The sequence below is a fragment of the Dermacentor variabilis genome, chromosome 8, assembly GCF_050947875.1.
Source record: "Dermacentor variabilis isolate Ectoservices chromosome 8, ASM5094787v1, whole genome shotgun sequence".
In the NCBI taxonomy this organism is placed as follows: domain Eukaryota; kingdom Metazoa; phylum Arthropoda; class Arachnida; order Ixodida; family Ixodidae; genus Dermacentor; species Dermacentor variabilis.
Window position 1 is genome coordinate 150124812 of NC_134575.1, and position 21127 is coordinate 150145938.

At 44.8% G+C, this 21127-nt stretch overlaps 1 protein-coding gene across 9 annotated transcripts in view; it reads right to left on the reverse strand.

Annotated features, from left to right (window-relative positions):
- Positions 1-21127, reverse strand: part of LOC142590666 (uncharacterized) — a 224496-nt gene that overhangs the window by 191168 nt on the left and 12201 nt on the right. For all 9 annotated transcript variants that reach the window (XM_075703067.1, XM_075703062.1, XM_075703066.1 and 6 more), the window contains exon 3: positions 2113-2313. In XM_075703067.1, the coding sequence (XP_075559182.1) occupies positions 2113-2313 (201 nt within the window). The remainder of the gene's footprint in view (positions 1-2112; positions 2314-21127) is intronic.

A 21127-nucleotide genomic window follows, 5' to 3' on the forward strand; every position in this document is an offset into this window, starting at 1 on the left:
TGTGCCCTCAAAAACAGGTTCCACTCAAAGGACGGCTATAGTGGCAAACACAGTCGGTGATCGTCGAAAATCTGCTTAGCGAGTCAAGCGCATCAGCTTTTATACGCTGGTGCCCACGTGTCTTCCAGAAAGTTCTACACCCTTCATCTTGTGCATACATGAAATCAGATTACACAAGGTTCGGTGACAACAGAGAGCGGATAGAACCATTCATTACATACGAGAAACTTACGATACATGCAAGCACCTCCTACGCTGTGCGATAACATTTGTTAGGCAGCAAAAGATGGTCCCTCGAAAAAGATGACGTACACGTGTCAATACGGTCTCCGTCGACTGTCTGAAGCCTTCCTACTTGGACTCTGATGCTTTAGCTACTTTTGCTGTCACATTCCCTCCCGACCAGGCCAGTCCTACTTGCCGCATGTGTTTCACACCACCACCCTCCGTGCTTCACCATTCGTCCAGCACATAGCTTCCTCGCTAGAAGGGGGGCCCTGTAGTGCACTACTGCGTGCTACAATGGCCCAGACACAAAAGAAGACGAGGACACTCCCAGCATGCTGACGGTGCGTGAGCAGTAGAATCGGCGGAATCAGGCTTCCGCCTGGTTGAGTAGGCTCGGCTAAAAATATATATTGTGGACACCAGGCACCAGCTTCTGTATGGTTTTCCTTCACCCACAATGTGTTGTTCATAATCCTTCATAGTGTTCAGCTAGATCAGCATTCAATTTATCACTTTTAATACTTTTAAGTACAGTTTCACGCCTCTTGAAATGGGCTCTCTTAATTGTCCACTAGCCGGTGTGTCTCCTGCATGGGAAGGAAAATATTTGAGTAAATTGCCCTAATATTCACTATTGTATATACTGTAGTTATTGTAAATAGGCCTTCTGTACTTTTTCACTCCCCTCTCTGTGCTTTGTCTAATTCTGTTCCCTCTTTATTGCATCATCCCCCTTTCTGGCTAATGTTCAGGTGTCAGCCATCGCCAGTGCGGCCAGCAAAATACGTTCTCTCTCCCAACAAGCACAAATGTAGTCATTTTTTTCTCACATCAAACACGAGCTGGCGCAGAAGCACCTTTCGCCTATTTGTTCTTGGCGCGACAGCAAAGTCACTTTGTCCATGTACATGGGAGAGTGGATTGCCCCATGACACTCCCGCCCCCCGCCCCCAGGACCACCACTATCCCTCTACTTGCTTTCACCTTCAAGCTTCCTTTTTCATCCATGTCGCTCTTTCTGCGCCTGTCTTCTGAAACTTTCTGTTTCGTGAGAAAAGGGGGAAAGTGGGGAGCACCAACCCTCCCCCAACTCTGGCTATGCCAATGGTCACCACCTGAGCAGGCCGTAACACCATGCTAGGCAAACTATGCCATTTATGCCATTATGCTATGCCAGCATAAATTGTTGCGTGAATATCGCCTTAACTGTGACTTTCATAGTTCTATCTTCATGGGTTTGGTGAATCTCCATTTGAAGGAAGCTTCATATGCCACTAGAACAACAGAAATATGGAATGTTCCATATTGTCACACTGGCTATGGTCGGCAAATGCTCCAAAACAAACTTCCACGTCTACGAAATGAGTATGATAAAAAACAAATCGATATTCGCGAAGCAACATTATCTGACTTGTACACATTCTTTCTAGCCTAACATTGACCACTAGAGCTGTTTATGATTGTTATTTAATTATATTGTTTCAATGTCACTATTACTAAGCGTACATTGTTATGAAATGTGCTGTCATTCGACGCTGAGGTGAAGTAAAATATGTTTACGCATGATGCCCTACGTAGGACAGTAACTAATGTGTTTAATTTTATGGTTTTGTCAAGGTTTATGGCAATGTTGTGCTTAATATGATGGTTTTGTAAAAGTGTACGACCATGTGAACAGGACGTGTGTGTCTCTGCTGTTGTCTTTGCCAGCGTGGGGGCGAAGGACTCCCTCAAGCCATCCTTGAATGGCTCTTCCCTTCGCCTCCCATCACATGTATATGTGATAAACCAATAAAGAATCAATCAATCAATCAATCATTTACCACAAACTCCCACAAGGAAGCAAAAATAGGATAAATTCGCACAACTGCTGTAACTGCCTACCTGACGTGGAGCTCGACTGATGCACAATCTCTGTAGTCTGCACGCTCCTCGACTCGCTGCCTGCTTTGAAGGAGCACCCGACAGACTTGTCAGCCGCAGTCAAGCTGCACTGCACCGCAACAGTGACCTGACCGATCTCAAGAGGACTGTGGCATGCCGCTTCAACAACAGCGATGCCGGGGCTCGTTGCTTTTGTGAGGCCTGCAGAAAATAGTTCGAGCAATAGCAGTCCAATTACAAAATCAAGTGACAAATACAATACTAAAAGATACGCAGACTTTAATACAATGCCATAGAACACAAAAAGATTTGGGCTCAATAAAGGGTTACAAAGGACAATGCACAATCAATAATTGAAAGCAGGACAACCTTTCTCTCTGCAAGGTTTATGACTGCAGAATATACCTAAGACTCAAGTTTTTCATCGCATGCAGTCATACATTTTGAAGCTATTGTTGTAGTCTGACACAAACCGACTTCAACATGGCAATGTCATTGTCATCAGCCTCTTTATTGTCCACTATAGAATTAAGGCCTCGCTCAGCAATCTTCAATCGAACCTGTTTCGTACCAGCTGATACCATCATCGTAGATTTCCACCATTCATCACCATCGCTTGTAGATTTCCACCATTCATCAGACCACCTGACTGTCAGCTGTCCATGACTTTACGTTCCTTCGTTTGGTACCCATTCAATAATTGTAATAGGCCGTTTGCTGTGACATAGTTACTAGCGCTAACAAGACTATCATAAAAAGAAAGGTGGGACAGGACAAAGCGCTAGACTTCAACTCTCCTGTCCCAACTTCTTTTTTTCGTTAGTCTTGTTAGCACTAGGAACTATGTCACAGCAAATGCATTAATACCAACTTGCCGAATTTCTGTGTTAATTACTTGTAAAAGGCCACCTGCCCTACACATTACATTGCCTGGCCAAGTTATTTTAAGGCAAACAGCATTCTTAGGATAATTCACACACTTTTCAGTGCCTTTCTGCCTGTGTTTAACCATTTTCCTGCCAACTGGGGTCACTGGTTAGTCCATGGTTGGGTGTGAAACTGTGAGGCTGCTGTGCTGAGAGAACTGTGTTGGAAACCAGCAACTGGACCAACTTGGGTTACTGAATACTGTGTATACACAGTAATGGCCACATTCATGTAATAGCCACACCCTTAACTACAAAAAGAAAAGCAGAAAAAAAAATTGCATTACTCTTGGAAAGTTGCACCAATATTTCAAGAAGGCTGACAGCACCATATACTGTATAATGAGAGGATCACAAATATTTTTTTGGCAATTACTGCAGGAAGGTAATGTGAAAAAAATGACGTGTGTTTAACATCGAAGAGAAGAAAGCACACGCCCCCAACAAAGGATGTTTATACTAACACTTATGATAAATTAGAAAATAAGAAGGAAAAAATTCCGGCAGAAGCCATCTCACAATGAATGCTGACATTAATGCGATTAGCATTAGGGCAATGTTTTGAAACACCGTATTTCAAATGCCGAAATGTGTCATGTATGAGGCATGTGCGATGACAGGCCATCTTCTTGCGCTTCCCTCTGGACACACTGTGCCATCTAACCCCACTGCAGCAAAGTCCCCAGGTTGCACTATGCGGATACCTGTTGTATCCGCATAGTGCTCGCTTTTTCATTATGGCTGCATTTCTCCTCCCCTTTACTGTAAGGTATGGCCTATCCATTATCTTTTTGCATATGTTTATCTATCTTGCCTCAAGAAAGCAGACAGCAGAGCCACACCTCGACAGAAGTAGTCAGTTCTTTAGGACGTGTAGGGGTTTCATCAGTCGAGGAGTGACGCCACTCTACGGCGTAAGAAAACTTGGAGTCCAGGAACTGCGCATATTAGAGTGAAGCTGTTAGAATCTCGCTGACTTTGTCCTTACGTTCGCTGCTTCGCCGAGCACGGCGTGGGTGGGCAGAGCTTCGCGGGAAACAAGGAGCGGCGCTGCTGGGACACAGGTGGTGTGTTGTCATTATTCTCCGATAAACACCCGCACGCTCGATTCAGCAGTTTCCAGTAGCTACCAGGTACACGGCGTCGGAGCTAGCATGCATTGAGATAGCAGCAAATTAAGGCATGGCAGTTGTCGCCATGTCGCATCCGTGCAGCGTGTGCCACACGACACCGACGCATATGGCTTCTCAACAAATTGGTCTTGTTGCGTTGGCATCTCAAATGGCTCGCCGTCCCAACCGAAGCCCCCAACAAAGGAGAACGGCATTGATTTCTAGGTAGAACTTCTGCCTGCTCCACTGGTCACAAGTGCTTGTGATAGCAGAGCGACACATAATGTTAGAGTGCAGCTCGCTGGTGCCCGATCCTGTGTTTTGTGTCGCCGTCGTGCCTCGTCGTAACAAACCCCGTAGCCGGGGCCAACGCGCTGCTCTACCTGCGCTAAAGCCCTTTGATTATTTGAAAGTAGCGACAGTTTCCTCTCTGCGGCGATTTCCTCCTCGATTCTCCTCGCCTTTTCTCCTTGGCTCTCGCGGACAGGCCGCGGCATTCTATGGAGGCGCGGTATTTTGGCCAGTTGCACGGCCCAGTGGTTTTGAAAATTGAAAATTTTGAGAAGTGATAACAGCATCGATCATGCTTAAGGAAACATTTATGAAGAGGTTGCTTTTTTCCTAAAGCCCTATGAACGGGGTAAACCGGTGTAAAAGGAGCTTTAAGGAGCACTCGATATTACAGACAATTTTTCTGCCACATGATAAGACCTTTACTTTCTGCGTCTTTAGTACTGCTTGTGGCACATCCCTCCGCGTGATGCTTATTAACCGAAAGTCTTAGATCTAGGTTTGAAGGTCTTGTTGTGAGGTACAGAAAATATCACGTGACCCAAGGAAAGCCGGAAGCAAACCAAAGCATGTCCACCCATGTATAAGAGATGGTTACGAATTATCAGATATTTACTTACTTTTAGGGATTGTATTAAGGATAATTAAGGTGTATTTGGGAGGAATAAGGTGTGTTAAGGATAATAAAGATGGATAAAGGTGGGTGAAGGTGCATTATAGAGGATTAGAGTAATTATGGTGATTGAAGGAGGACTATAGTAGATTAAGCATTATTATAGTCGATGAGGGAGGATGAAGGTGGATTAGAATGAAATACGCAGCAGTGCTAAATATTATTGCCTGCAGAATATTTCTTGCATTACTGGATCATGACCCCCCGTATGATTGATGGCTCAATCTTCGTAATCGCAGCGCACTGATGCAAGGATACCGGCTCGTGTTAAATCAATGGAAAAAGTATCCGCACAGTACAAAATCACAGAAATGTGGTTTGAAAACATTCGCTATTAAAGCGAAGATTCCCAGCCTCTGCCTAGATGTCGATATCAACAGCAAGCGTGCACGATAATGTGAACACCCGCTGCACATTGCCTGTGTCCGTAAGAAAGCCAAATAATAAACCTCACCCACTCATGCGTGCGTGGAAGTGCAGTTCCAAGCAAATTCTAAAAATCCAAGGTTAACTTAGGTATCGCCTAAGAGACGCGAATGTGAAAGCCTTGTAAAGCACACTGTAATTTACCTTAATCCGCCTCCATCAACCTTCAGCCACTCTATTCAACTTTAATCCTCCTTAATACACCGTTATTGGTCTTATTCCTTCTTGGTCAACTCTAATTACCTTAATCCACCCTAACTGCAAGTGCTGCACAAATATTGGTTCTGTTTTCCCTTTCACCTGCTTCTTTTTTCTCTGCAAGGTAGCGCATACATTACCTAGCTGATTGAAAACAATGAAAACAACATTAACACAATATCTACGTGCAACTTTCTTGAGCCTGCGCGATACTGAATAATTATAGGGAATAGCCACAACTCATTTCTTGCTATTAGTGCTTTCTGTAATCACGTCCGTTCCCTTCGAAATCGACCTCTTTAGGCATTCAGCCACAGTGGCCACTGCCACGCTAGGATAACGTGCTTCTAATAGGCGACGGACCTGTGCATCAAAACTGGCGCTCATTTTGTGCATAGACGATTTGGTGAGAGAAGACTTAAGGCGAGACATGGCAATTCCGTTTTTTACTACCTTGGAATTCTTGGATTGAAAGTTTAAAAATGGCTTAGAAGGTCTACTGCTTCAAAGATACTTTAATTCGGAGCAGTAATGAACAGGTTACAGAGGTTGCTTCCATAACTATAGCGATGAAGTTAGAAGGGCTTTGCATGATATTAAACTGGGAAAAGTGGCAGAGGAAGACGGAATAATAGGCAAGTTAATCAATTATGGCAAAGACATCATGCTTGAAAAGCTGGCAGTCCATTATATGAATTATCTAACGAATTTAAGGGCCCCAGACAACTGCAAGAATGCTAACAATATACTGATCCACAAAAAGGGAGACTATAGAGAATTGAAAAATTAAAGGGGCGCAACCTGTGGCAAGACTCTGGTCACTGAGAAGAATTTTCCTAAGCGCATCGGCAACTCCATCACTCGGGACGCGACACCCGACCTTGCCTTCGTGAGGAACGTCGAGGACGTGGGTTGGGAGAACACCGCCACGGGAGTTCGGCAGCGACCACTACATTCTCGAGACCAACTTCAAGGTGTCTCGGAGTAGGGTCAGGGAATTCACGTTCATCGATTGGGACCATTTTCGCAAGATTCGTGAAGAACACAGGAGAGCCAGGGCACCCGCCACTCTCGAAGAATGGTGTTAAGGCATCCGGAACGACGCTTCCACGGCCACCAAGAAAGTGGAAACAGATCTTGACGTCGAGCAGATGGACAGCAGACTCGCCCAAGGCCATAACCGCCCTGCTTCGCCGATGGAAGGGTCAAAGGCTCAATCGCAGACTCCGAAAGAAAATTTTGGAGCTCAACTAGGTCATCGATGACCACAGCAAGGCGCTACACCTGCCACAGTGGGACGAGCTCTGCGAATCCATCGACGGACAGATGCACAACGGCAAATCCTGGGGTATGCTGAAGCACCTTCTCGACGAAAACGGCTCGAAGTCAAATCAAAGGCATACATTGACCCGGGCCCTTCACGGAGCCACCAGGTCTCACACGGTCGATGAACTCGTCGCAAAACTCATACAGAAGTTCCTGCTTGTCTGTCACGATGGAGATCCATCGACCCAACTCCCGGACTACCGAGGCCCTCCACGCCCCGCGCTGGACGAAGACTTCTCCATTTGCCGAGGTCAGACAGGCATCTTCGCGCTAAACCGCAAGTCTGCGCTGGATCCAGACGGAGTCACCAACAGAATGTTGAGAAACCTCGACGACACGTCGATTGTCTTTCTGACCGACAAGATTAACGAGTCCTGGAAGAGCGGCATTGTACCTGCAGAATGGAAGACGGCCTGTACGGTGCTCATTCCCAAGCCCGGCAAGGCCCCGAACATCGAAAACTTGAGGCTGATTTCTCTGACCTCCTGCGTCGGCAAGGTCATGGAGCGCGTCGTCCTCAACAGGCTTAACGGGTACCTCGAAGATAACGAGGTTTACACGTACAACATGATCGGCTTCCGCACCGGACTCTCAACGCAGAATGCCATGAAACTAATCGACAACGTTCTCCACACCTTCATCGGCAAGACCATTTCAGACCTGGGTCTCGGTTCCAGATTCCACAGCTACGTCAGCTCTTTTCTAACTGACAAGAAGGCCAAGCTACGCATTGGAGATTTCAGCTCCAAAGATGTGCCCCTTGGAGGGCGGGGCACTCCTCAGGGTGCCGTCATCTCCCCAACACTGTTTAACATCTGTTTGATTGATCTTTCCGAGAGGTTGGCGCGCGGCGAGGAAGTCAAGCACACCCTCTACGCCGATGAAATCACCATATGGTGCTCCGGCGGCTCTGAGGGCAGAGTCGAAGAAGCCATGCAGGAGGCGATCGACGTGATCGAGGAGTATCGCCGCCCCACCGGACTTCGATGCTCCCCCGCCAAGTCGGAGCTTCTGCTTTACAGAAAAGAGAAGGGAGGTAGACCCAAAGATTGGAAGCCAGTCTCCGAAAGCAGCATCTGACATCGCACTTGTGACGGGGCGTGATACCCAGGGTCGACGTTATTCGGGTCCTGGGCATGTTTGTCGAATTCAACGGCGGGAACGGAACTGCTCTCCGCAAGATCATCGCAAAGACGGACAGCGCTTTCCGCCTCGTTCGCAGAATAGCAAACCAGCACCGAGGCATGAAGGAAAACAATCTTCTCAGGCTGACCAATGCCTCCGTACTCTGCCACCTCACGTACACGATTTCTATGCACAACTGGCTCAGAGCGGAGCGAGACAAGCTCGACGTTCTCATCTGCAAAGTAGTCAGGAGGGCTCTTGGGCTACCCATCAGGACCAATACCGACGATCTCTTGAAGCTGGGGGTACATAACACTGCCGAGGGGATTGCCGAAGCCCAAGAACGCGCGCAACTCAGTCGCCTGACCACCACAGCGGCAGGTAAACACCTCCTCGAAGAGCTGGGTTACCACCCTGCGGAATTCCTCATGGTCAGTACCCCAATCCCTAGGTGCATTCGAGACAAGTTCGTAGTGGCCCCTGTGCCATCTATTAAGTAGACCGGGGGCCAGTTCCATCACGGACACTGTGTCGAAGCGCATATTTCCCGCGACGAAACTTAAGTCAGGATTAATTTTAATAGAATCGCGGAATTATCTTCTTTAGATGTTAACATTAGATAGCCAAAACATATGCCGCAAGGCACTCATCCTAAAAGTGCAGTACGTTTTCGTTATAACGCACACGTCCACGCTGCTCCATTTGATACAATGTACTTAAATATGATCCATTGCTTTCCGCGAGGCAGCAGTTTTTATTATTATTGATGCCAAGAAAGCAAGCCTGATGCCACCAACGCCCAGAAATCTAATCGGTAGCGCACACAATGTTCTCCCCCACCTTGTGCGATATACCGCAGCGCTGAGGTGATTGTTGTCTGATGTAGGAAGAGCCATTGCAAAAGCAGAAGTACACGGTGGGGCACATTTGTTCCATCTCATCAACTTTATTTGCGGGAAAAAAAGTGAAACAATGCCCAAGAATACACGTAAAGTGCCGCTAGCCCTGCCTTCTAGTATGCACAATGTATGGCAGCACCTGTAGCATTTGGGCAAGGTATAATGAGCTTGAAGAGATAGATATGTGAACTTTACACGTCCTTTGAATTTTTGGCCTAAGTTCAGACCCATTCGACAGTCGTTGTTGGCAACAAACACCAAAGGAGTAGCTTGCAGCACCACACCGGTGTCTTGCACTGTCATTGTAAACAGAGGCAGTGGACCATGTGATTAAATATGGCAGCACCTACGGGAGCGTGGTGAAAATGGTCTATACTGCTCAAACAACAGCCTTCGACTTGATGGAAAATGAATGGTTACCTTAAGTTCAGTGCGGTACAACCCATCATTACCAACATCCGTGTCTGCCAATGCTAGCCGCCATGGACTGGGCTCAGTCCTTATGCAGGATCAACCAAGGGAAAGACCAGTGGTCGCCTTCACATCAGCAGTTTCAACTCCTGATGAATAGCCATACAGCTAAATTGAAATGTAATGAATTAACGGATATGCATAACAAAGTAAGTATAAAACTTTCTCGGTCATGATTCATTTCAATAGAGTATTCATCAGCTATAACCTGCCCTGTGCCAACGACAGCTATGTGTGGAGCGGTGACCGAGACATGTAGTGCACAGTTTGTGCTTTCATCGGCCACAGATTCACCTTAACGAGTTGATGACAAACCACAAAACCAATCTGCCTTAAAGACGGGAAACCCCTGTTGTATTTTGGAGGGAAACTGGAAGCCTTGACTTTATATGCAACAAAAGGTTGCTGTAAAATACTGGTCCACTATTAAACTAAAAACATAATTCGTATTCAGTACAACATAACTTCTCTGCTACTTCAGCTTGAGAGCAAAAGCGGTACTAGATTTATTCAAGAGATGCTGCATTAATAAAAAAAATTACTTCTAGTAAGTGATCTGTAATCAGTGCTGACATCCTCATTTGGTGTTCTTTTTCATAAGAATATTGCAGCATACATCTTGATTATCAGGTACCTAAGCTAATGATAGCTTGCGACATGCTTGTGGTATCTACATTATTTAAGCCCATTACAATGGTATATGAAATTAGCAAACAGAATTGGCAAACTGGCTAATGTTAGAGTCATCCCCATTACAATATGGCAACAGTATGAGTTTACACATAGGGCAGCGAGTGATGAAGCCCCATTTCAATCCGAAAGCTCATTAAAGGAAATGTAGTTTGCATGCTAGGCTAGGGGCAACAGAACCAACAGCCTATTATTCATTGCATAACAAAGTGGCAAAGTAGCTGGTGAACGTATAAGCTGCTATTCCATTAGTGATCGTTACAGCGTTATTAGCAAACTGTGCATTATCAAATACAATGGACTACATGTAGGACAACATGGAAGGGATAAAGAAATGAGAGTGACAACAAACATTAAGTGTTTATCACAACAGGTTTCATTCATTTGAGACTGCCAGAAGATGAGACCCTCCTGCCATCTAATTCTGTAGAAAAGAGAGTGAGGACATTTATTCATTGTGATGCTCACTTCACATCACTGTTATGTGTAGAACCGCTAATCATGAACATGCCGGAGGTGAAGCATATGACATGCCACATTTCGCATCACCTGTGCGATTATGTTATGGGAACCATTTGTGAAAAAGCATGCCAACAATAACGCAGAATCCGGCACCATGTGTAGATCCGTATGTGCCCTAAAGCATCACATCATAGCCACAAGAATGTTCAGCTGTCAATAAAGGCATATCTATAGTGGCTTAGCTTCAACAAACTTAGGAGAAAACATTTGATGCCCTGGATTAGGGGCACCCCAACCAGGAATCTTGAACCGCTTGTATTGTACAATTTATGCTGTGCTGTGTCTGGTACCTCAAGTTTGATTTAAGTGCAGGAAACTTAAAGAGGTGCTAAAAAAATATTAACTCGAGCTAGATCAATGAATTATTCATCTAGAAGTATCCCATCACGTTCTATGTACAATACGTCGCCTTGTTGAGTATAATATTGCTGCCTAAGGTCTCGTCACTAGTTCTCAATTTGAATTGCCTGTGCACAAATGGAATTGGCGTGATATCCATGTGACCTCCCTCTAAGCGACTCTATGAATCGGCCAGTGATGATGTCAAAAGAGAACTACCATACTTCACAACAGATGGTGTCGCTCTCATTCACCATTTCTGTCCTTTTTCTTGCATACAAATGTTATGCTTTTGCTTCAAATGAAGCCTAATCTTTCAATCTAGCTGAACTTACCATTTTTTTAGTGTCTCTTTGGTGAAAAATTTTTTATAATTTGTTATTTGTCATAACTGTATAATGGTTGTTATAAAAATGAACAAATTGTTATAATTCTCCTTGTGGATCTACACTTGGCCATTACAATTTTGTGTATAGTGGTGAACGTAGACACTTGTCCAACCGGGAAAAAAGAAAAGAAAGCTGTATTATTTTCTGTCGAACCGTGTTCACTGCATGTCTCTAGACGAAACACTAAATAATCGTGACTGACAAGCTGCAATACCACCTGCAGTCTCAAGATGCGTATGCTCAGAGCCTGCAGCTTGTGCCGTAAATGTAACACATTTATCGCCATTCCACGTTTCGCTATGACTTCTTTTCACCACCCCCTGCAGTCTTCCCACACCGTGACCACGTTAACAAAATAAAACGCATAATGTGCCGCTCATTGCTCTTCGCAAAATCATTTACTCCTCGCACAATAATAGAATGGAATAACCTACCATCACTCATAGCTACTGAAGTTAACTTACCATCTTTCCAAACCTTGTTGTTAGTGGTAGCAGATTAGTTATTACTTATTGTTCCATGTACATATTAACATATTATGTAAAAAGTTCTTGTTTTCGTGGCAGTGCATATACCCCTTGTTCATATCTGTTTATTTTATGTTCCTTGTCTGTGCGTTTATTTCATGTAGTTTTATTTCTTGTGTATATTTCATCTTTGTCCCCCCCCCCTATGTAATACCCTCGCATGAGGGCCCTTAAGGATAATGTAAATAAATAAATAAAAATAAATAATATAATCTCAAGTACAATGCATGACGCATCACCATAACGAGAACAATGACACACCCAAGACATTGATGCTGCTAGACGTGTTATCTGCTGTGTACAAGAGAGAATGCTCTCAAACACCTGCCTACAACTGGTTTTGTGGGTGATTGAGGAAATTTCTAACACAAGCATGACACACCATTATAGAGAAAACAAGAATGCTTGCACATAAAATGCGCCAATGAAGTAGACACTACACCTGCTCCATGTGGTCTGAATTATACTGAAGGTGCTTCAATGTCACGTGATGTCTGAAAGTACTAGCTGCAATGAGAAAATTGGTAATGTTGTTATTCTGGTGAGCTATGCATACGTCTGTGGCTTAATGGGTAAAGTGTGGTGGAATAGGGAAGAGGCTTCTTGTAGTAGCTTTTGTAGCAAGAAAAATTTGCTTTTGTAGCAGACATACTGGTTGTTGTAGCATATACATTTTGATTGTCACACAAGGTACAAAGATAATTTCGGTGCTTGTGTTCTTGGTGTCACTCTGTGTTTGTCTTTCTGTGGCGGCATATAACAGAAATGAACCCTTACCAACTCGCTCAACTGTCAGTTCTATTGACAATTTAGGACATCACACCTTCTCAGTTGAATCTAAAATCCTATAAATAGCAAAAAAAAACAGCAGTCTAAGAGCTAGCAAAACAGAGAAAGACAGATTTAGTTACACATATGCCCTGATAAATTCTCAAAAGTGACACATGAACGGGCAATAACTGCTGATGCCCTTACCCAGTTAGTCTAGTCTAATTTTTCTTCTTTTTTCAAAGTGCTTCCTTGTTTACAAGGGGCTGCAACAACTTGATCTGTCCCGCCTGCAACAGAGCTTGACTAATCTCGATGTCAGAAAAGCATTTTGCCTTCATTTCCGTTGCCAAGAGTAGCTCAGCATAATTCAGCAATTCTTGGCTGAATTATTTCCTTTTGCAATCTCTCTTCTTCAGAGTTCACTGGGAACATGCCATGCTACTTTCCTTGCCCATGATTGCACAGAGCCTCTTTTTCCAGTCATTCATGCTTTCTTTTGCATGAACTCTTCATTTCATTGACCAGGTCCTGGGTCAAGGGAATCTCTGTTGGATCTTGCCCAAACATTTCTGAATACGACATTATAGAGAAGAGCTACCTTAATTCCACCCAAGAAAAGCAGGAAGATACCTATAAAGAAAGGGGTCAGACAAGGAGGCACAATCTCTCCAATGCTATTCACTGCAAACTTGGAAGAAGTAGTCAAGCTATTAAACTAGGAAGGTTTAGGAGTAAGGATCGATGGCGAATATCTCGAGAACCTTCGGTTTGCCAATGGCATTGTTCTATTCAGCAACAATGCAGACGAGTTACAACAAATGACTGAGGACCGTAACAGAGAGAGTGTAAGAGTGGGGTTGAGGATTAATATGCAGAAGACAAAGATAATGATGAATAGCTGGGCAAAGGAACAAGAGTTCAGGATTGCCAGTCAGCCTCTAGAGTATGAAGGAGCATGTTTACCTAGGTCAATTAATCATAGGTAACCCTGATCATGAGAAGGGAATTCATAGAAGAATAAAAATGGGTTGGATCGTATACGACAGACATTGTAAGCTCCTGACTGGAATCTTACCATTATCCTTGAAAAGGAAGGTGTACAATCAGTGCATTTTCCCAGTGCTGACATATGGGGCAGAGACTTGGAGACGGAGAAAGAAGCTTGAGAACAAGTTAAGGACCGCGCAAAGAACGACGGAACGAAGAATGCTAGGCATAACATTAAGAGACAGAAAGAGGGCAGTTTGGATCAGAGAGCAAACGGGTATAGAGGATATTCTAGTTGACATCAAGAGAAAAAAATGGAGCTGGGCAGGTCATGTAATGTGCAGGTTAGATAACCGTTGGACCATTAGGGTTACAGAATGGGTACCAAAAGAAGGGAAATGCAATCGAGGACTACAGAAGACTAGGTGGAGCGATGAAATTGGGATATTCACGGGCGCTATTTGGAATCAGTTGGTGCAGGACAGGGGTAATTGGAGATCGCAGGGAGAGGCCTTCATCCTGCAGTGGACATAAAACAGGCTGATAATGATTATGAGAGAAGAGTCCATTAAGGGAGTCCATGATGACGCCATTGATTCCTAGCTATAGAAAGGCTGGCTTGCTTTCGCATCTGTTTTCGTTAAAGCTCCTCTCTGAATCCGTATTTCTGTGTAACAGGCTCGAAAGAACTTTCACAAATGTGCACAGCAAGGTATACTTTCCTGTCCCATCAGCCAACCTAAGATGAAAAACATTCTGCCAAAAGTCATGCAGACGTTCCACAGGAGCAATGTCTACGGTATCCGTCATCAGGAGGCTGAAGTTGTCTATCAGGGAGGAAGCTTTATGGGCTGGAATGACTGCAGACATTTGCTTGGGCAAGTTCCTCAAAGCTGATTGAACAGGGACACCTAAGGCCCTTGAACACAGTGTTATATAGAAAAAGACTAGAAAGCAGGTACCAAGCAGCAGATACATAAAAGCTTGTTGCCACAAGACTTGATTTTTTTCTTGAATAAAGCAGCCGCACACTTTCTGTGTTTGTTGTTTATTCAACCCAGGCCCCGCAAGCATAATGGATGCCACTTCATAACTGAATATACTGACACACCCTTATACACGCACGAACACGGGGTGCAAGCTGTGGTTTCATTTTCCCAATCCCTATCACCAGTAATATATTGACCAATGTACTTCTTTATCTTCTTCAGGTGAATGATTTTTCACTGTCTAACAATTGTTATCGCTCATCGTGGGACACGCCTGTATGTATGTACGGATGCACCTGTATGGGATGTGCCCGTTGCCAGAAGTTCAAGCACACCAACAAGGGCACAACGCTAGCATACCTCAAGGAAATTGTCGAAACCACCAATGTGTTTGCCTTCTCAAATTCTGCTGAATCTACCTCAATGGCCATAGTTCCCAAACTGGTCGTTGACATAAATCTAAGCCTCCCCATGAGTAAGTACCAATGGCTGAAAAGTATTCTTCAACGATACAGAGAGTGATTTTCGACGTCATCGAGGATTCGAAAAGCACCAGTTGCAAAGCATTGCATTATAACCGAATAGTGTGCTCGTCCACTCCATCAGAGCTCTTACCGCATTTTGACGTGAGAATGTAAAGCTGTAAGGCGATAAGTTGATGAAATGCTGCACGACAACATCATCAAGCTGTCGAAAAGCCCATGCGCATCTCCTGTAGTCTTGGTGAAAAAAAAGGACGGAACCCTGCGTTTCTGTGTCGATTATCATCAACTGAACAAAATCACGAAGAAGGACATATACCCCCTCCAACGGATAGGCGACGCATTGGATCGGCTCTGCAATGCTAAATACTTTTCGTCGATGGGTTTCAAGACTGGCTACTGGCAAATAGAAGTCAACGAGAGACATTGGAAAAAAGACTGCCTTCATCACACCAGATGGCCTCTATGCGTAAGCACATCGTCAAGGTCAAGCCATTCAGACTGTGCTCAGTGCCTGCAACGTTCCAGCGCGTGATGGACATGGTGTTAGCAGGATTGACGCAGCAGACCTGTCTAGTTTACTTAGATGACATCGTCACCTTCGCAGGAAATTTCAACGATCATCTTAGGTGGCTTGCGACCATACTAGAGGCTATCATGTCATCAGGGCTCACTCTGAAGCCGGGAAAGTGCAGCTTTGCCGCTGCAACATCCTGCTGCGACATGGTACGCCAGAAGTCCTCATTACTGACAGAGGAACGGCTTGTACTGCTGAGGAGGTTGAATCAACAAATATTATCTCCTGTGCGGCATCCAGAGACTGAGCTCGCTGCATGACAGGAGTGATCACAAGCACGGCCCAGCAGTCTGGTGAGCCAGCTGTGTAGATGCATGTCCCTGCATAATGCGAGCATTTTGTACGGACATCAAGTGATTTTCACAATGTCAAGCAAGAGAATCAGTACACTGAAAAGCTTTTATGACATGCTACATGATACATAAATTTGATACATTGTTACAAGAATAGCTTTTCAATTGCTATTATTGCACTGTTTACTCAAATTTTTTTAACAGCTGTCATTGTTACTGTACATTATTCAGAGCAGCTTCTACGTCATATTGACTAAAGGCACATGTGAATACATAAGAAATTCAACTGTTTTCAACTGATATATATATATATATATATATATATATATATATATATATATATATAAATAAATAAATAAATGTAAAAAAGAGGATAAAAGTAGTTTCATTCTTTCTTTATATTTTGCAGCAACAAAATGTAGACAATGGTGAAGTGGCGCCTAAGGTGCTAAAGCAGCGTAACACCAATGCATTTTGAATGGCTGAATACTAGAGCTAATCTCAATTTTTACACAGTGTTGCCTTGTGCTCTGGCTGGACTAATTTTGTGATAGGAACATGCCTTTTAGGGTTTTCATCGAGTGTGTTAATAGTGGGATTTAAATTGGTAATTACTGGCATCCGACAGATCCTAATGTTCACCAATGCAAATCATAGGTTCATAATTGGGGACCCAAATGCTTTTCGCGTGCAAGAAAATAGAGGCCTCACAACTGTGCACAAGGAGATCCAAGGGCAGCTTTCTAGTTGTTTTTTTTTTAACTCCAAGAAAGAAAAAAATACAGGCATGGCAGTTTGTATTGTTCTCGAAAGGAATGCAGAACTGCATGAAATCCAACATAGACAAAATAAGCCAATATTATGTTGTTTTTTGCAGAGCGTTTTAAGCTGTTAAAAGGTAAGAAAAACAGTGTGGACTATTTATGCAAAAATAAAGGCATGCCTCACTTCTTGTGGATCTCAATGTTTATAATGCAATAAGAAAGCATGCAGCACAATCACATAGATAACGTTTAAGGCACTCACTAAGAAATTCACACACACTCACATACACACACAAAAAAATTGTCATCTTATGTCGCACAAACTCAGAAAAGTATGCATTCTTTTCTGACAATGTGCGAATGCACTCATGTACCACTTTGTAAATAGATACAATGCTGCTTCAATTCTACATAAAGTAATGCAATCTCACTTTCTACCCACAACTAAGTAAGTCTGGCTTTAAGGAGAAACATTAATTTGTGGCAATGCTTTGTCTGCATCACCGTGGCTTTAAGAAGGGATCACCGAGTAAACTGCCAGAAAAGCTTTTTAGGTGTTAGCAGCAAAGAAATTAAAAGTAGCCTGAGAAACAAGACAGCACAAAGCCAAGTGTGGATGACCACTGTAAAGGCGGAACCGCATGGCGCAATTTCAGGCGCGATTGACGCGCGGATAGTGGGACGCGCGCATCATTTTGATGCGTGCCCAGCATGATCCGTCATGAAATCGCACCACTACGTGCTGCTGCTCGGAGTAGAAAAAAATGTGTCGCGCGTCATGTCTGCCAATCAGAGTTCAGGTAAGTCACGTGGCCTTTTTTTTTTTCCATCAGATGGCCCTGCTCTCTGCGCATCTCGACAGAACCTCTTTGGCGCTATTTTTTGTTTCTCTCGGCAGAACTATAGGATCTGCAATTCCAGTGCCACCCTCCGCATTTGGCACTGGAATTGCAGATCCTATAGTTCTGCCGAGAGAAACAAAAAATAGCGCCAAAGAGGTTCTGTCGAGATGCGCAGAGAGCAGGGCCATCTGGTGGCAAAAAAAAAAAAAATGCCACATGACTTACCTGAACTCTGATTGGCGGACATGGCGCGCGACACATTTTTTTCTACTCCGAGCAGCAGCACGTAGCGGTGCGATTTCGTGACGGATCATGCTGGGCACGCATCAAAATGATGCAAGAATATCTCAAAGCAAACAATCCAGACATAATCGCGCTACAGGAAACCAACACCAAGAAAATAAAGCTCCCCGGCTACAACGCTATAACACACACTGCCCGCACCGCAATTCTTGTCAAGAAGACACTAGCCGCACAGCCTCACGAAATTCAAGACACTGAAATCGAACACACCATAGTGGAGGAGTTGCCGAATCACAAGACTCAGCAGAGCCTATACCTGGCCCGCTACCTCTACAGCCCGCTGTGGGAGCAGCTGCTCCACTACGACCACTTCGTCCGGGACCTTCGCAAGAACGCTAACGGCAACCGGCTTGTTGTGGTAGGGGACTTTATTGCCCCACACGTGGCCTGGGGCTACCCCAATACCACCAAGAAAGGGGCACGGGTTCATGACACCGCACAGCAGCACGGTTTTACTTTATGGAATGACCTGCTCCAACCCACCCGAGTGGGCAACAGCGTGTCGAGGGACACCAATCCTGACCTCACGTTCACTCGAGACGTGCGAAAGGCCACGTGGACCCGACTCCTGGACACGCTAGGGAGCGATCACCACATAATTCAAATCGAGGTTGAACAATCTCACCGTGCGCACAAGACAGGAAAGGCGCGACTTACTGACTGGAATGTGTGTAGGAATGAGGTTGACAACGACTCGGACATCGAAGACGTTGCAGCTTGGCTAAACGGTATCATAGGTGCGGCTGACGGCCACACCAGGACGATTCAACTAGACGAGGACAATCCGGCAGTCGATAACCATCTACTGCACTTATGGGAGGCTCGGTGATCGCTCTTCAAACGATGGCGCCGCCAAAAGCTCAACCGCAAGCTCCAGCGCCGAATTGCCCTATTAAGCATGCAGGCACAGGAGTACGCTGAACAGCTAGCGAGTCAGAACTGGCGATCCTTCTGCAACCAACTTCAAGGGACCCTCATCACAAAGAAGACTTGGCATATACTTCGATCCCTGGTTGACGACACTCACACCAAAACCCAACAAAGATGATGATGATATGTAGTGTTTTTTGGCGCAAGGGCCAAGTTTGGCCAAAGAGCGCCAAGGCAGTGGTGATAAGTTTGCAATGTAGTTATGAGTTCTATGGGGTTAATGAAAATTGGCTGTATAGGGGCCTTAAAAAATTGTCGCTCTAGAGTGCGTAAAATATATCTGTAATAAGATTATGTCGATGACAAATGACGTGTTCAATGTGCAATAAAATTCATCGTGAAAGAGCGATGCAATACAGAAAATATATAGGATGGTGAAATTACCTGTAGCACCACTGCCTCGCCAGAGCCCTTGAAGCACAAGGGCCTAGAGGCATGTGCTATATGAAACAGCTATCGCAGCGGCATCCTCTAAAGAGAGGAGACGCTACGAGTGTGTGGGGCTAATAATATGTATTACGACATCTTTCAGGAAGCCCAGGACTGCGTTGGTGTCAAACAGTGGTTCTGGGCCGAGTAACAATACTGGATGAAGGGGGATGTGCTGCCGGTATGCTAGGGGAAAATGTTTCTTTCTTTCAGATTCGGCTTTCCGACACTCCAGAAGGACGTGGAGAACGGTCAGCCTCTCCCCGCATCTACCACAGGTTGGAGGCTCGTTTCCGGTGAGTAAAAAGTTGTGTGTGCCGAATGTGTGTCCTATCCTTAGACGACAGAATAGGACATCTGTCCGGCGTGATTTTGCTACGGAGGGCCAGAATCCTAACAGTGGCTTTATCACATGGAGCTTATTATTTGTTTCCGCGTCCCATAGGCGTTGCCAGTGGTTCCGTAGTTTCCTCCGTAAGAAGGGCTTCAGATCTGTCACAGGGACTGCGGCGGTGGAATTAACAGAATACGATGCAACTGACGTGGCCATCTGGTCCGCCAGAACATTGCCTTCGATGCCCCTATGACCTGGCACCCAGCATATGATGACATGCAGGTTTCCTGTATACGCTTTACACAGTACGGAGTAGAGTTCATTAATTACCGGATTTTCGTGGCTACAGAAAGACATCAAGGCCTTCACAACACTAAGGGAGTCCGTATATATAACTGATTTCTGGAGTTTTGATTTATTTATATGCTTTACGACCGACAGCAGTGCGTAAGCCTCAGCCGTAAAGATACTAGTTTCCGGATGCAGTACATCGGTTTCCGAGAAGGATGGACCGACGGCTGCATAGGACACCCCGTCGTGTGACTTCGATGCGTCTGTGTAGAACTCCGTGCAGGAGTATTTGTGCTGGAGTTCCCGGAAATGCATTTGGATTTCAATCTCTGGAGCGTGTTTTGTAACTTGCATGAAGGATATATCACATTGTATCAGCTGCCACTCCCAAGGAGGTAGCAGCTGGGCTGGATGCATTGGGCGAAGCTCAAGGATTGGGACACGCATTTCATCACTAAGCTCCCTCACACGCAGCGAGAAAGGCTGTCTTACGGAGGGACGATTATGAAAGAGTGTAGCATATGTCGTATCGTTAATGGTATTAAAACATGGATGTTGAGGATTAGAGTGGACTTTCAAAAAATATGTTTGGCTGATGTATGTTCTCTGCAGATGAAGTGACCACTCATTTGATTCTGCATATAAGCTTTCAACAGGACTTGTTCTGAAAGCTCCAGTTGCCAGTCGGATTCCTAGATGGTGGACCGGATCTAGCATCTTTAGCGCGCTGGGGGCAGCAGAATGATAGATCACTGCACCGTAGTCCAAGCGTGATCGAATGAGGCTCTTGTAAAGATTCATTAAGCATTTCCTGTCGCTGCCCCATGTAGTGTGGGATAACACTTTAAGTAAGTTCATTGTTTTTAAGCATTTGACCTTGAGGTACTTTATGTGTGGGATAAAAGTTAATTTCGAATCAAGTATGATGCCTAAGAACTTGTGTTCTTTGTTCACAGGAATTTGCTGACCATACATTTCGATACTGGGTTCTGCAATGAGGCCTCTCTTTCTTGTGAAAAGCACACACGAACTTTTGTTGGGGTTAACTTTAAATCCATTTTCTTCTGCCCATTTGGACACTTTGTTCAAGCCCTGTTGAACTTGCCTCT